Source organism: Nerophis lumbriciformis, linkage group LG02 (assembly GCF_033978685.3).
Source record: "Nerophis lumbriciformis linkage group LG02, RoL_Nlum_v2.1, whole genome shotgun sequence".
NCBI classification, from domain to species: Eukaryota; Metazoa; Chordata; class Actinopteri; order Syngnathiformes; family Syngnathidae; genus Nerophis; species Nerophis lumbriciformis.
Window position 1 is genome coordinate 21,644,800 of NC_084549.2, and position 17,103 is coordinate 21,661,902.

Consider the following 17,103-nt stretch of genomic DNA (forward strand, 5'->3'; position numbering starts at 1 on the left):
GCTCAAGCGTTCCTAGCAGCGAGAATGTAAACAAAGTACGACAAGGAGCACTAGAAATAGAGCTAAACACAACACCTAGGAGAAGAACAACAAAACATGACCTAGAGCAACATGTCATGACAAGTTAAGCATTAACTTTGTCGTCCCTAGAAATAAGCAATAACTCTTTACAATGCAATAGCCCATAGTGTAATTTTAAGTTGCAATTGATTTTAAAGTCAAGTATAGAAGACAACATCAATTTCGGGGTGGGGCTGCACAGCCATACAGCATATTGTGCAAACAAACCAAAATACGATCAGGGTTTCATTTCATTTAGATTTCAGAAACACAGGTATCGTCAATTTGACATTGTAGTGCAACTGACTCCCTTCTCTTAATGTTAGTTAGTTTGTGCATAATTATTACTTCCTCATAACCAGTAAAGCAAAGAACAATTTTACTGCATGCTACTGAACATGTTACAAAAAAAATGTTGTGTAAGTATTCATGCCACATTACTCTGTAGTGATTTTTTTATTGTTTTAATCTCCTGATTTTTAAATACAGTACAGAAGTGGGTAGAGTACCCAAAAAGTGTACTCTTGTAAGAGTACAGTTACTTTAGAATAATATGACTCAAGTAAAAGAAAAAGTAGTCATTTTTTAAACATTTTTATTGTATTTTTTTTTTTTATAAATGGCTGTGAAGATAATGTAAATGAGGGATTTCTAATCACTGCTAAGTTGGAATTCTTATTAATATTTATACTGTTGTTGATATTATTCTTTTTTGTTTGACTACTTTTGGATTGTTTTGTGTCATGTTTGTGTGTCTTCTCAATTGCTGTGTTGATTGCTATCCTGAATGTTGCTGGGCTGAGTTTGGTTTTGGAATTATAATTATATTATTATGGTATTATTGTGTATTATTTTGTGGAACTGATTAATAAAAATAAAAAATGTAATTAAAGTGAAAAAAGTAGTCATCAACTAATGACTTGAGTAGGAGTAAATAAATACCCTGTGAAAAAAAAATATTCTCAATTATTGAGTAATTTGTGAGTGACTTCTGATTTAATCAGTAGTTATTTTTTAATGGCTCGTGGATTACATTTGTAGTTGGTGTGAGTGTGTGTGTGTGTGTGTTTGTGTGGGTGTGTGTGTACGTGTATGTGTGTGTGTGTGTGTGTGTGTGTGTGCGTGTGCGTGTGTATAAAACAAAAATAAACTATACAATTTACTGCAACATGTTTTCTCTAGTTTGAAGTACAATTCTCATAAGATGAAATGTGATAATTTCTACTGACACACATGACAGCACATGATATAAATGTTATTTTTACTAGTTTAAAAGCAATTATTGAAGATTTTTCTGCTGCCTTATCTGACGTCATGTTGTTTTTTTACAGTCAGTACGTTTCTATGTACTAAATAAGTCTGATTTGTCAAATAATGTAGTTTATTCTATTTTCACAGCTTTGTCTAAGTCTTCACCATCAGTGTGTGAATGTGTGTGTGAATGGGTGAATGTGGAAATACTGTCAAAGCGCTTTGAGTACCTTGAAGGTAGAAAAGCGCTATACAAGTATAACCCATCTTACCTCTAATGTGACTGTTGGCCATACGCAGTGTGCCTCTTGTACACTAGGGGACGATTGTGGTCATTTCAGTTAGATGTAAATACAGTAGAAGAAGATAATGCTACAAGCTAATAAGATAGCCCTTGTAACTTTAAATCTACGGATCTAACAGATAAGTACAACTTTCCACTGCTTTTTGATGTTGTTGGTTACGTTTAAAAGTGCTTAAATGACACTTGCAGTTATTAAGATGATCAGAGACGAAAAAAAAGATAGCTTTTTTTAGTCAACTGTTTTAGGAAGTTTCTGTTCAGCAGTTCTCTCAAAATGCCGAGTTGTTCTGAGGTCATGTCACGTAATTAGACTTAGACTTAGACTTAGACTTCCTTTTTATTGTCATTCAAATGTTAACTTTACAGTATAAATAAGAACAACATTTTGTTGCATTAGCTCATGGTAGTGCAGGATAAAAAAGCAATAAGGTGCAGATATAAATACATAGATTACTGTACAGATAAATATATTGCACTTTTTCATATGCATCCACATTTATGGATGCATGTTATATTGTCTTTTTATTGCAGCGAGTTAATCCATTTTGGGGGGAATTGAGGGGATAATTATGATGCGTTCAATTTATTTAAAGTGTCTTCTTTGGAAACATTGTGATACTTATTAAAACTAGTAAGTATGTCTCTATTTTATTATTTACTTTAAAAATACTGACCTTTCTCAGCTTCCTGTTGGTGTACTTTGTGCTTGTTTGATTGGTGAAATGGAATTTAACGTCACTACTGCTTAGGTAGGATTGGCGAAACAGAGGCATGTGACAGTGCCTGCCAGAAGCAGGGTCGCTGACATAAGAATACGTCTGTGAAAGCCTTGATTGATAATTATAAATTATTGTGATATAAAGAAATGTAACGATCGGAATGAAACTCAATGTAACGGAGTAAAAGTTGCGTTTGTTCTTCTCAAAGGTTAAAAGTTAAAGTACCACTGATAGTCACACACACACACACACTAGGTGTGGTGAAATTACTCTCTGCGTTTGACCCATCCCCTTGATCCACCCCCTGGGAGGTGAGGGGAGCAGTGAGCAGCAGCGGTGGCCGCGCTCAAGAATCATTTTGGTGATTTAAACCCCCAATTCCAACCCTTGATGCTGAGTGCCAAGCAGGGAGATAATGGGTCCCATTTTTATAGTCTTTGGTATGACTCGGCCGGGGTTTGAACTCACAACCTACCGATCACAGGGCGGACACTCTAACCACAAGGCAACTTAGAAGTAAAAAGTAAAATGTATGTTACATTAAAACTACTCTGACAAGTACCATTTATCCAAAAAGTTACTGAAGTAAATGTAACAAAGTAAATGTAGTGCGTTATTACCCACCTCTGATACATGCATTTTTATTCAATGTATGACACAAATATGCATTTTTACTAAGATTACATGTGACTACTTGATTATTACTTCTGAACATTTCCAAACTGAATCGTAAATGGCATGGCATGAAAATAAGCGCAGCCAATTTTTGACATTTTGTCCCCCCATAAATATATTGGAGTGCATGGTCACGCTACAAAATGACTATCATTAGCACTGTCACACACAGCAGCTACAGGAGGCCCATGACTAATTCTGCGCCATCAGCACCATCGAAGCAGGTCAAATACTCATCATTTAATCATTCCTCAAACTGACCATGGAACCAATTTTCACCTCTCTTTGAGTCATAAAATTTGACAATCATCCCGACTTCATTAAAAATGCATAACAGGCCTAACCTGCAATCGAGGTGTAATCAGAGCTATGACTCCAAGGTAAGACAACATCTGAACCATTAGGAAAATACCTATATTTATTTGAGCTATCCGTAATGGTGCAAGTGACTATTTTGAAATGAATGAGTGGACCTGATGCAACGATTTGTGAAATGTAAACATAACATTAGTTGACATTACAGGTGCTTTATTGCCTAGCAGAACACCGCATGGCAATGCAACATGTTACCAAAAATAATTGCCAATAACAGCAGCAATCAACATCATCATGCATGACAGTGCAACACGCTATAATGTTGTCCAATCATTGATGTTTGATTATCATCGCGTCTACTTATTTGTTCCTACTCTACGGATAATCAGCACCTTTACCAGTGCTCCTTGGTTCAGCCCATATAGAGGTTGTTAAACTTTAGGAAGATGTGATGGGGGAACTATCGAAACCTTGGTACATTCCCCAATTGCATGTCTATGTTTTTTCATAGAAAATAGCTGTCTATATTTTGTGAATGAAAGGCATGGACTTCCATCCATCCATCCATCTTTTTCCGGGTCGCGGGGGCAGCAGTCTAAGCAGGGAAGCCCAGACTTCCCTCTCCCCAGCCACTTCGTCCAGCTCTTCCCGGGGGATCCCGAGGCGTTCCCAGGCCAGCCGGGAAACATAGTCTTCCCAACGTGTCCTGGGTCTTCCCCGTGGCCTCCTACCAGTCGAAAGTGCCCTAAACACCTCCCTAGGGAGGCGATCGGGTGGCATCCTGACCAGATGCCCGAACCACCTCATCTGGCTCCTCTCGATGTGGAGGAGCAGCGGCTTTACTTTGAGCTTCCCTCGGATGACAGAGCTTCTCACCCTATCTCTAAGGGAGAGCCCTGCCACCCGGCGGAGGAAACTCATTTCGGCCGCTTGTACCCGTGATCTTGTCCTTTCGGTCATAACCCAAAGCTCATGACCATAGGTGAGGATGGGAACGTAAATCGACCGGTAAATTGAGAGCTTTTCCTTCCGGCTCAGCTCCTTTTTCACCACAACGGATCGATACAGCGTCCGCATTACTGAAGATGCCGCACCGATCGGCCTGTCAATCTCACGATCCACTCTTCCCTCACTCGTGAACAAGACTCCGAGGTACTTGAACTCCTCCACTTGGGGCAGGGTCTCCTCCCAAACCCGGAGATAGCACTCCACCCTTTTCCTGGGCGAGAACCATAGACTCGGACTTGGAGGTGCTGATTCTCATCCCAGTCGCTTCACACTCAGCTGCGAACCGATCCAGCGAGAGCTGAAGATCCTGGCCAGATGAAGCCATCAGGACCACATCATCTGCAAAAAGCAGAGACCTAATCCTGCAGCCACCAAACCAGATCCCCTCAACGCCTTGACTGCGCCTAGAAATTCTGTCCATAAAAGTTATGAACAGAATCGGTGACAAAGGGCAGCCTTGGCGGAGTCCAACCCTCACTGGAAACGTGTCCGACGGTTGCGGAGGCAAAAACTCGGCATGGACTTTGTCCTTATCATTTTAAAGAATTGATATCATAAATATGAAATGGAAATCCTGCATTAATAACTTTCTGGGTTGATAATGTTGCGGAAATTAGCTTTGTGCAATATTGAATTCTCTCTGCATTGTTGAAATAATAAGAAAAAAAAAGACTCGCAGGCAGTTATTCTTTGAAAAAAATTATTAAATCAATATGTATTATTATTTTCACTCCACCACATCACAATCCATTTTTTAATCATCTCCCATCAAACAGGAATGGTTGATTAAAATGAGAGCATTCGGTTGCAATGCAATACTGTGATTAAGTGTATAAACATTGCACTTTTACATTTTTAAACCAAGACTGTTCTTGACACGATACTGGCAGGTATTTTTAGGATATGGCTTTGCAAAAGTAGCTGCTTAGCTGCTATTTTGGTAATCATTTTACCCAAGCTTGACATAGGAAAAATAACCTGAAATTGTTTCATAACTGAACTGATTACATTGAAACTGGGGCATCAATCAGTTGAATGCACTCGTAAAACTGGATGAAAAAAAGTCAGCACAATAATCAAATCTAAGGAAGTCCAGGTATTTTTAATTGTATTTTGACAGGTGGGATACACTACATTGTGCTTTATATGTGCAGAACCCAGGATGAACAGAAAAGACAGCCATATGGATAAAATAGTGATAAAAGTTTGTATTCCCCTATACTTTTTAAAATGTGAAACAAAAAACTGACAATAAAATCAGCTCAACTATTCAAATTATTGTATTGACCCAAATATAGGACGATCCTGTCATGATCTGTTTCCTGCTGTCCTGTGCTCGTTAGGGTGATTGGTTGCACATGTGTCTTGCCCTGGCCCTGGTTTCCTCCAATCGACTCTATCCTTCCTCTTGTGTCTAGTCCAGGTGTATTCAGATGTCTAATTATTCTGGGCATTTAGCTCTCTGTTTGCTGTCTCATCTTTGTCCGGTCGTCATTTGTCTTTTGCAGGATTTTGGACTAAACCTTTTGAGCAAGGCTTCCACCTGGCTTTCTTGCATTTGGGGCCACCTCACCTTGCCACCACCAGTGTTGGATTAGTTACTGAAAACCAGTAACTAGTTACAGTTACTAGTTACTTTATTTCAAAAGTAACTCAGTTACTAACTCAGTTACTTACACCAAAAAGTAATGCGTTACTGTGAAAAGTAACTATTTAGTTACTTCTTCTACTTTTTGTTTTTAAAGCTCCCATTAATGCCCTTTTAGCCTTCATTTCAGTACTGTTATTGCACTGGAGAATAATACAATCTGTTGATCAACTTGACATGCATTTGCATCACTGAACTCTGCTAAGCAATGTGCTCTACATACAACACACAAAGACAAAGATATGTTTCAAAGGGCCAATTTATTTCAGGCCAGAACAAATTGACAAAACTATTTTAAATAGCTGCAACATAACATACATAAGTAACAAACAGCATAATAACACTAACACTAACACTAACACTAACACTAACACTAACACTAACCACGTTAAACCCAGATTCCAAACTAACAAAGGTCTTAACTCATTGTCTTTCTATGCCACTTCAATATGGAATCCACTCCCAACAGGTGTAAAATAAAGGGCATCTCTATCCTCCTTCAAAACCGCACTAAAAGAACATCTCCAGGCAACTACAACCTTAAACTAACACCCTCCCTTCCACATAATACCTCTTCGGATTGTAAATAATCAAATGTAGACATTTTTTCTTATACTTTCTGATCTCTCTCTCTGTGTCCACTACTTGCTATACATATCCTACCAAGTCAGTCCTACACTGTTTCAATGTCCATTTCTCTGATGATGCAATTGTTGATGCTGATTGTTGATGACAGAAGTGTTGATACCAACCACAACTAACCCCCCCCCGTCATCCATATCCCACACCCCGGATTGTAAATAATTCAATGTATATACCCTGATGATTATCTTGTGTGATGACTGTATTATGATGTTAGTATATATTTGATAGTATATATCTGTATCATGAATCAGGACCCCGACTTAAACAAGTTGAAAACCTTACTGGGGTGTTACCATTTAGTGGTCAATTGTACGGAATATGTACTGTACTGTGCAACATACTAATAAAAGTTTCAATCAATCAATCAATCAACAACATAGCTGTAAAGCTGGCTTCACCTAAGAAAGGCACACGTGACATACACAAAGCCTAACCAGGCAGATTTGAATTGTTGTTTTGGGCAGTAGACGGGATCTTTGATCCAAGACACAACTTACATTTAACTAAATTGTGCTCGACAAAAGAAAAGAAGTGAGAATATCTCATACTTGCCTCTCCCCGGGACAACCATTCTCCCAAATTTCTCCCGATTTCCAGCCGGACTTAAGGCACGCCCCTCCAGGTCCGTGTGGACCTGAGTGAGGACAGCCTGCCGTCACGTCCGCTTGGCCAACCAAAAAGTAACCACAGAACACTATACCGTATAGTCGTATAGTGTTCTGTGGTTACTTTTTTGTTGGCCAACGGTTTACATTGTATTGCGCACCCCCTCCCCTCCCCTCACCTCCACACACCCGCACACACACACACACAGAGTGCAGAGGAAGAATCAGAAGCACGTCTCTGCTTCGCTGCCATAAAACACGATCAGATCCTCAGTTTCTAGCCGATACTACATAAAAAATAACGTAAAATAACGCAGTAACGCATCATGTAGTAACGGTAACTGAGTTACTGAATATAAAAAATAACGCGTTAGATTACTAGTTACCGCCGAAACTAACTTACTTTGTAACGCGTTAGTCCCAACACTGGCCACCACATCCGGAACCGTGACACAGCCCTCTTTTTCAAGACAAAACTATGTTTTGAGTCATGTCCTTAATTTCAGTGAATAACAACTGCTCGATTGCAATTTATTTTAATATCCAATTGTTATTTCTTAGCTGCTCGACAATTGTTTCATGCTTCATTGATCACTATTATCTAAAACCAGGAATCATAACTCTCTGGTTTGCTAACCTATCCAACCTTTTGAACAGGTCTTCATGTCACGGCTGCATCTTTCCAAGTCACAAGTTTATGTAAGTGACAGGGAGAAAAGCTCTGACCCACTTGGGGAGGTTTGTGTTCGTACCACTTGTAGGTTTACATGTATAAATACAAGATGTACGATCTCTTTCAGACTGTTTTCTAGGGGTGAAAACACTGATTAATACTGAGGTCAATATACTGGGCCTGATCTACTGAGATCCAAAATAACAAGTGCTAAATAAATCGTGTAAACTATAAAATGTGTACAATCTGTGGGTGATCTACTAAGACTGTGTACAATTGGTAAATGGTCTGTATTAATTAATCCAATCCAATTTATATCGCGCTTTACGATACTTGGAATGATATCCAAAATGTGTTACATTATACATCCCATTCACACACACATTCACACACTTATGGTGGAAGCTGCCATGCAAGGACCCATCAAGAACAAGGGTGAAGTGTCTTGCCCAAGGCCACAACAGCCTTGACTAGGATAGCAGAAGCTGGTAACAAGTGCAATTGATAACAAGTGCAAAAGTGGTGCAGACCCCCCCCCATTTAAATTAATGTGTGTGTACTATTGGCTGTCACCATGGAAACACTCATTTACTGCAGCGCTATATACACCAACATGTGGTGCTTTGCGATGTGTGGAACATGCATCACACAAATATAATCTGTACCATATTTTCTGGATAATATAAAAGCTCAATCTAGAAAACAGGACCAATTTTTAACACAGATAAGGTGTGCTCTAGGAGGCACCGTGGTGTTGTTGGCAGGTCTGGATCGAATGTTCCAAGATGGTTTTTCATAGGTAATACAGTATATTATTTGTGGAAAGAAAAACAAATGTAAAAAGAAAACAAATTAATTAAATTGTTATATGTATTCAGTGATTATACTATAAAGTTATTTTCAATTTAACTTCACCAATTTTAGATTATTTTTATTCAAAATCGCTGAATTTTCACATTTGCCGTTCAAAAACTGAGAAGAGACGGTGCGGTGATCAGCAGCCAGTTGAGGCACGTCACTCAGTTGTGCCTCAACATGGATTGCGGACTCGGCTAACTGCTGGCCTGCTGTGCAGTGAGACCGTATTGCTATATGAACTATATTATACATTTCCATAGTTTAGTTAACTGAGGTATATAATGTACAGTGTATTTTGTCAACAACTGTATGTGTGTAAAGTATTTCCTGTGCTGAGCAATCATAAAACTGCTGCGAAGACGCACTGTGTGAGGCTCGCAGTAATCCTGCTTCCTGGTGCTGGTTAATGCACCCCCGCGCAGAGTGCACCCCCCGACGGGAGCGCCACACCAACCAAAGCCCACACCCAAACTCTCCACGTGCAAGACCGAATCCACCCAAAAAAAGTCACTTAACAAGAAGCCAAAAAGTGCAAAAACAACATTGCTCGCGCCGGAGGAGCCGTGAACGACTGCAGGGACACAACATTAGGTACACCTGCAGACTGCAGCACGGATTTCATATTTCATTCATTCACAACTCCTCCAACACCAACACCACTGTTCCCGCAATTATAAGTAAAGGTAAGACCATAATAAGTTTTTTTTAATTAAATGTGCTTTTTTGTGTGCTACAGTTTGTATGTGTAAAGTTAAAGTTAAGTTAAAGTACCAATGATTTGTCCTCTGCATTTGACCCATCCTCTTCGTCACCCCCTGGGAGGTGAGGGGAGCAGTGGGCAGCAGCGGCGCTGCGCCCGGGAATATTTTTTTGTGATTTAACCCCCAATTCCAACCTTTGATGCTGAGTGCCAAGCAGGGGAGAATGCTGGTATGAGCTTTTAAACATAAGCCGTTAACTGCTGCCAATCAAATGGTGTATAAGATACTCTTTAGGGTTCATATGTTTGTAAATCTGACTGTGATGAAGTCAGTGCCTCACCAGCCATCAACCTCACCGCACGTCACTGCAGTATATTAATTTATCTATATTCATGATGTATAGGATATAGAATAATAATATATCATCAATGAAGAAATGAACAACAGTAAAACAAAAACTGAATTAATGTTGGTGTCTGTTGGCTCCAATCAGCCCCTTAAAGGGGACCTATTATGCTTTTACTAAACTTTTTCCTAAACATTTCTTACCTATTGGTACCTGGTTTGTGTATTTGGGGTGTGCATAAGTCCCGGACATTTGAAATCGATCCATGGAGGCATGGCGGAAATATTTATAAAACAATCTTGCTTTTCTTCATACTTCCTCCAAACGAGCTGTTTGGAAATTGCACAACTTTTGATGTTTTTCCAATTGGTGACTTCAGCGAATATCTCCATAAATGGTAAAGTTTTACCCAAAGAGTTAAGTACGAGTCTGTCGTTGTAGTCTAACTTTGGAGTCAATAAGCTCTTGTTGTTCCTCTATCCCAGGGGTCGGCAAACCAAAACGTTGAAAGAGCCATATTGGACCAAAAATACAAAAATAAAATCTGTCTGGTGCCGCAAAATATGTAAAACCGTATATAAGTGTTAAAATTAAGACAACACATGATGTAAGTGTTTATATATTAGCTATATTACTATCAAAATGACACAGGCTGATGCAAATCTTCATTGACAGAAATGTTGAAATGTAACATTTATTCTACACATTTTTACAACATTGGTAAACATTAGTTAAACAGAGGCTTTTCAGAGGGTGTGATAACTCCTGGAAATTACTGTCTTAGAATGGCCAAAGGTAAAGATGTGTGTGTTCAAGTTGAAACGGAAACTACACATAAAATTACTTCAAATATACCGTATTTTCCGCACCATAAGGCGCCCTGGGTTATAAGCCGCGCCTTCAATGAACGGCATATTTCAAAAGTTTGTCCACCTATAAGCCGCCCCGTGTTGTAAGCCGCATCTAACTGCGCTAAAGGAATGTCAAAAAAACAGTCAGATAGGTCAGTCAAACTTTAATAATATATTAAAAACCAGCGTTTTAACAACTCTGTTCACTCCCAAAATGTACGCAAATGTGCAATCACAAACATAGTAAAATTCAAAATAGTGCAGAGCAATAGCAACATAATGTTGCTCGAACGTTAATGTCACAACACACAAAATAAACATAACGCTCACTTTCTGAAGTTATTCTTCATTCATAAATCCCTCGAATTATTCTCCTTCGGTGTCCGAATTGAAAAGTTGGGCGAATGTGGGATCCAAAATGGCCGGCTCCGTCTCGTCGAAGTCTCCCTGTCTTGGTGAACGTCACGTGTGTTCGCCTTCTGTCATCCACTGTTCCCACGCAGTTAGCAGTCTAGCTTCGAATGCCCTGTTGACACCAATATCTAGCGGCTGGAGGTCTTTTGTCAATCCACCCGGAATGACGGCGAGTATTGAATTAAGCGCGTAAGCGTGTCTCTTAATGTGATGTTATGAGCTAGCAAATATAACAACTACACTACCCAGCATGCAACGATAGTGACGAGCATGCGCGGTAGCCCTGAGAAGCGTTGTTTTATGCTGGCAGTTAGAATGTGGTTATGAGCACGCTGTGAGTAAACGTTGAGAACTCAGTTAACACGCCTCGTCTGCATTATTTATAATTAGACAGACAACACACTTAATAGGAGCCATTTTGGGGTCTTTACATAAACACACAAATGGAAATGAAACGTCACATATCCCAGCATACACCGCGCGCTTCTTCTACGGGGAAAAAAGATGGCGGCTGTTTACCGTAGTTGCGAGACCTAAACTTTATGAAAATTAATATTAATATTAACCCATATATAAGGTGCACCGGATTATAAGGCGCACTGTCAGCTTTTGAGAAAATGTGTGGTTTTTAGGTGCGCCTTATAGTGCGGAAAATACGGTACCTAAAATACGAGGCATAATGACCATAATGACGAGGCACACACCATAAATGTACATACAGCTACAATGTTAGCATCGATTAGCTTGCAGTCATGCAGTGACCAAATATGCCTGATCAGCACTCCACACAAGTCAATAACATCAAAGCTCACCTTTGTGGATTCATGCACAGTGTAAAACATTTGATGGACAAATAGAGACAAAGAAGGAGTGGCATAAAACACATATTTCTGTGGCAGCATCAAGGAAAGTTGTACATGTAACCAAACTACGGTGCGTTCAAGGACTTCCGAAAATTAGGACAAAATGGCGCGCGCCAAATACTCTCATCAATGAAGCAGGTTTAATTTTTAACTTAACTAACTTTAACAGTGGGATTTCTAAAAATTAGGAAGGTTGATGTCATGTTTGTCCTCCTACATAAACCATATTAAAACAAAAAATATATATTTTTCCTCATCTTTTTCCGTTTTCATACATTTTTGACAAAGCTCCAGGGAGCCACTAGGGCGGCGCTAAAGAGCCGCGCGTTGCAGACCCCAGCTCTATCCTCATCTTGTGGGGCAGACTGGCTCGTACATTCACATGCATCCTGCGCTGTTAAAATTTCTAATAGAAAGTAGAGCATCGTTCTATCGTATATCTGTCAGTAGACTCGGTATGGAAGCGCTAAACAGTACAACGTGGCTGACGGGGGGAAGATGCGGTCGGAATTGAGGCACGTAAATAAGACTGCCGACAAAACGGCGCATCCTGAAGAGACAATCAGAAAGCGGCTTGAAGATGGTCTGTAAAACACAATCCAAACCACATTTAGACCATGTAATGTAGACCTCAAGGAAGTGTTTTAAATGTAGAAACAAACCTTTAAAGTCATCAGATGTAAACATGTCCAATATGTGGATTTCTGACTGTCCAAATATGTTGACACATGCACTAAGATGGAGTATTCTCTCTCCATTGTTTGCTATTGCGGCGCCATCTCCTTTTTCACATCCGTTTTTGCTTAACTGTGGCAGTTTGCACGCACCTTCTGAACATGCTAAATATTCACACGAAACAGCAGTCGCAGAACAGTTTCAGCTTTGATGGATCACACTGCGAGTGCTAAATGTCTATATTTGCATCTCCTCCTCCCAGTGGGTGGGTGTTCTGACGATCAGCTTACAGTATATTCTGCATATTTACAAACCCCGTTTCCATATGAGTTGGGCAATTGTGTTAGATTAAACGGAATACAATGATTTGCAAATCATTTTCAACCCATATTGAATATGCTACAAAGACAACATATTTGATGTTCAAACTGATAAACATTTTTTTTTTTTTGCAAATAATCATTAACTTTAGAATTTGATGCGAGCAACACGTGACAAAGAAGTTGGGAAAGGTGGCAATAAATACTGATAAAGTTGAGGAATGCTTATCAAACACTTATTTGGAACATCCCACAGGTGAACAGGCAAATTGGGAACAGGTGGGTGCCATGATTGGGTATAAAAGTAGATTCCATGAAATGCTCAGTCATTCACAAACAAGGATGGGGCGAGGGTCACCACTTTGTCAAGAAATGTGTGAGCAAATTGTTGAACAGTTTAAGAAAAACCTTTCTCAACCAGCTATTGCAAGGGATTTAGGGATTTCACCATCTACGGTCCGTAATATCATCAAAGGGTTCAGAGAATCTGGAGAAATCACTGCACGTAATTAGCTAAGTTTGTGACCTTCGATCCGTCAGGCTGTACTGCATCAATAAGTGACATCAGTGTGTAAAGGATATCACCACATGGGCTCAGGAACACTTCAGAAACCCACTGTCAGTAACTACAGTTGGTCGCTACATCTGTAAGTGCAAATTAAAACTTTCCTATGCAAGGCGAAAACCGTTTATCAACAACACCCAGAAACGCCGTCGGCTTCGCTGGGCCTGAGCTCATCTAAGATGGACTGATACAAAGTGGAAAAGTGTTCTGTGGTCTGACGAGTCCACATTTCAAATTGTTTTTGGAAACTGTGGACGTCGTGTCCTCTGGACCAAAGAGGAAAATAACCATCCGGATTGTTATAGGCGCAAAGTTGAAAAGCCCGCATCTGTGATGGTATAGGGGTGTATAAGTGCCCAAGACATGGGTAACTTAAACATCTGTGAAGGCGCCATTAATGCTGAAAGGTACATACAGGTTTTGGAGCAACATATGTTGCCATCCAAGCAACGTTACCATGGACGCCCCTGCTTATTTCAGCAAGACAATGCAGAGCCATGTATTACATCAAGTAGTAGTAGTAGTAAAAGAGTGCGGGTACTAGACTGGCCTGCCTGTAGTCCAGACCTGTCTCCCATTGAAAATGTGTGACGCATTATGAAGCCTAAAATACCACAACGGAGACCCCTGGACTGTTGAACAACTTAAGCTGTACATCAAGCAAGAATGGGAAAGAATTCCACCTGAGAAGCTTAAAAAATGTGTCTCCTCAATTCCCAAACGTTTACTGAGTGTTGTTAAAAGGAAAGGCCATGTAACACAGTGGTGAACATGCCCTTTCCCAACTACTTTGGCACGTGTTGCAGCCATGAAGTTAATTATTATTTGCAAAAAAAAAAAAAGTTTGTGAGTTTGAACATCAAATATCTTGTCTTTGTAGTGCATTCAATTTAATATGGGTTGAAAAGGATTTGCAAATCATTGTATTCCGTTTATATTTACATCAAACACAATTCCCCAACTCATATGGAAACGGGGTTTGTATGAAAAAAGACAAAAACAATGGATTGCACTCTCTAATTTGCTCATTTAAGAGACACAATTTTGGATGTGCAAGAAGTTTGTGCATGTTTTAGTACACACAAACTTTGAGTAGATCAGGCCCATTATCTGTAGGTCTTTGACCAGTTGCAGAGAAAATCAGTTATAATGCAAAACTTAAGAGTGGGTGAAAATGTTTTACTTCACAAAGAAAGAGAAAAAACTAATTTACCAATCTCACCAGTTTTTTTTTAGTTTTTTTTAAATAAAAGTCGCCTCTTTGAGTTTGTGATACTTATTTTTTGAACCAATTTTATTTTGCGCATCTTTTTTAATGTATTGTGTGAAATTTCATGTCACTAAACACTTAACGACTTAGGAATCTGATTGCTACTTACTGCAGTGCATACTGTCCTATAACGGGAGAATATTCAAAAGGATACATTGTGGTTATCTACCACCTTGTGTGTCTAGTTGCACATCAGCTTACCCTCGGAGCAAAAGCAGTGATACAGGTCACTGCCGTCCACGCACACACCATTGTTTTGGCACGGCTTTGACTCGCACTCGTTGATGTTTACTTCACACAAAGACCCTCCAAACCCTGCAACACATGTCAACAAACAAACAAAAAGCAGGTTATTTGACTCTTCTCGCTTGGTTGCATTTCACTGCCAGTCCAGAACAACCATTGTTTTTGTTTAATTTTGAAAAGCAGGTATCGATTGCAATAGATTGGCCAGCGCACACATGCAGGCAGCCAGGCGTGCAACTCCAGCTCACTGCATTATTTAATCATGTTAAATAAGTGCAAGTCATTTATCGCATTAATAAACAAGGCCTATCTCGTGATTGCATGATCAAAGTCAATCTATGCAGAAAGGAAAGCACATGAAATAAATGACATGCTTTGATGCACAAGTGTAAACACACACAGATACAAGCACAAACACAAACACTCACACACACACACACACACACACACACACACACACACACACACACACACACACACACACACACACACACACACACACACACACTCACAGAAACACGCACTCATAGAGCCGATTAAAGAGAAGTAGCATGTCAATGTTTGAGGGGCTGTCCGTGGGTTAACACTTGGCTAATGTAGATCATCTAGCTCAGGGGTCCCCAAACTTTTTGACACGGGGGCCGCATTGGGTTAAAAAAATTTGGCCGGGGGCCGGGCTGTGTGTGTGTGTGTGTGTGCATGTGTGTCCATCCGTCCATCCATTTTATACCGCTTGTCCCTTTCGGGGTCGCTGGAGCCTATTTCAGCTGCATTCAGGCGGAAGGCGGGGTACACCCTGGACAAGTCGCTACCTCATCGCAGGGCCAACACAGATAGACAGACAACATTCACACTCACATTCACACACTAGGACCAATTTAGTGTTGCCAATCAACCTATACCCAGTTGCATGTGTGTGTGTGTGTTTATTTATATATATATATATATATATATATATATATATATATATAGTCGTGGTCAAAAGTTTACATACACTTGTAAAGAACTTAATGTCATGGTACTCTTATTTTTTGTGATAGAGTGATTGGAGCACATACTTGTTGGTCACAAAAAACATTCATGAAGTTTGGTTCTTTTATGAATTTATTAAGGGTCTACTGAAAATGTGACCAAATCTGCTGGTTCAAAAGTATACATACAGCAATGTTAATATTTGGTTACATGTCCCTTGGCAAGTTGCACTGCAATAAGGCGCTTTTGGTAGCCATCCACAAGCTTCTGGTTGAATGTTTGACCACTCCTCTTGACAAAATTGGTGCAGTTCCGCTAAATTTGTTGGTTTTCTGACATGGACTTGTATCTTCTTCAGCATTGTCCACATGTTTAAGTCAGGATGTTGGGAAGGCCATTCTAAAACCTTATTTCTAGCCTGATTTAGCTATTCCTTTACAACTTTTGACGTGTGTTTGGGGTCATTGTCCTGTTGGAACACCCAACTGCGCCCAAGATCCAACCTCCGGGCTGATGATTTTAGGTTGTCTTGAAGAATTTGGAAGTAATCCTCCTTTTTCATTGTCCCATTTACTCTCTGTAAAGCACCAGTGCCATTGGCAGCAAAACAGGCCCAGAGCCTAATACCACCACCACCATGCTTGACGGTAGGTGTGGTGTTCCTGGGATTAAAAGCCTCACCTTTTCTCCTCTAAACATATTGCTAGGTATTGTGGCCATACAGCTACATTTTTGTGTCATCTGAAATCACATGGACAAAGATAAGACCTTCTCGAGGAAAGTTCTGTGGTCAGATCAAACAAAAATTGAGCTGTTTGGCCGTAGTTTGGGGACCCCTGATCTAGTTTGTGTTGTGTGTTTATACACTTATTATTGTTTTTTGGAAAATCAAAGACAAAAGAATCATGGCAATATCATTTAAATCAAGAGTGTCGAAAGTCCGGTCCGGGGACCATTTTCTTCCTGCAGCTAATTTTTTATTTGCCCTCGACATGTTATGAAAATAAAATAGTTTAATTACTATTAGGTCTATAAATATAACCATAATAACTTGTTGCTCACAAAACCCAAGATAACAATGTTTTATAGAATTTATTTTGGCATTTTGACAAAATGTTT

General features: G+C 39.7%; 1 protein-coding gene across 1 annotated transcript in view; it reads right to left on the reverse strand.

Annotated features, from left to right (window-relative positions):
• eys (eyes shut homolog) overlaps nucleotides 1–17,103 on the reverse strand; it is a 683,137-nt gene that overhangs the window by 476,932 nt on the left and 189,102 nt on the right. The window contains exon 14 of the mRNA XM_061958758.1: nucleotides 14,968–15,081. Coding sequence (XP_061814742.1) covers nucleotides 14,968–15,081 — 114 coding nt within the window. The remainder of the gene's footprint in view (nucleotides 1–14,967; nucleotides 15,082–17,103) is intronic.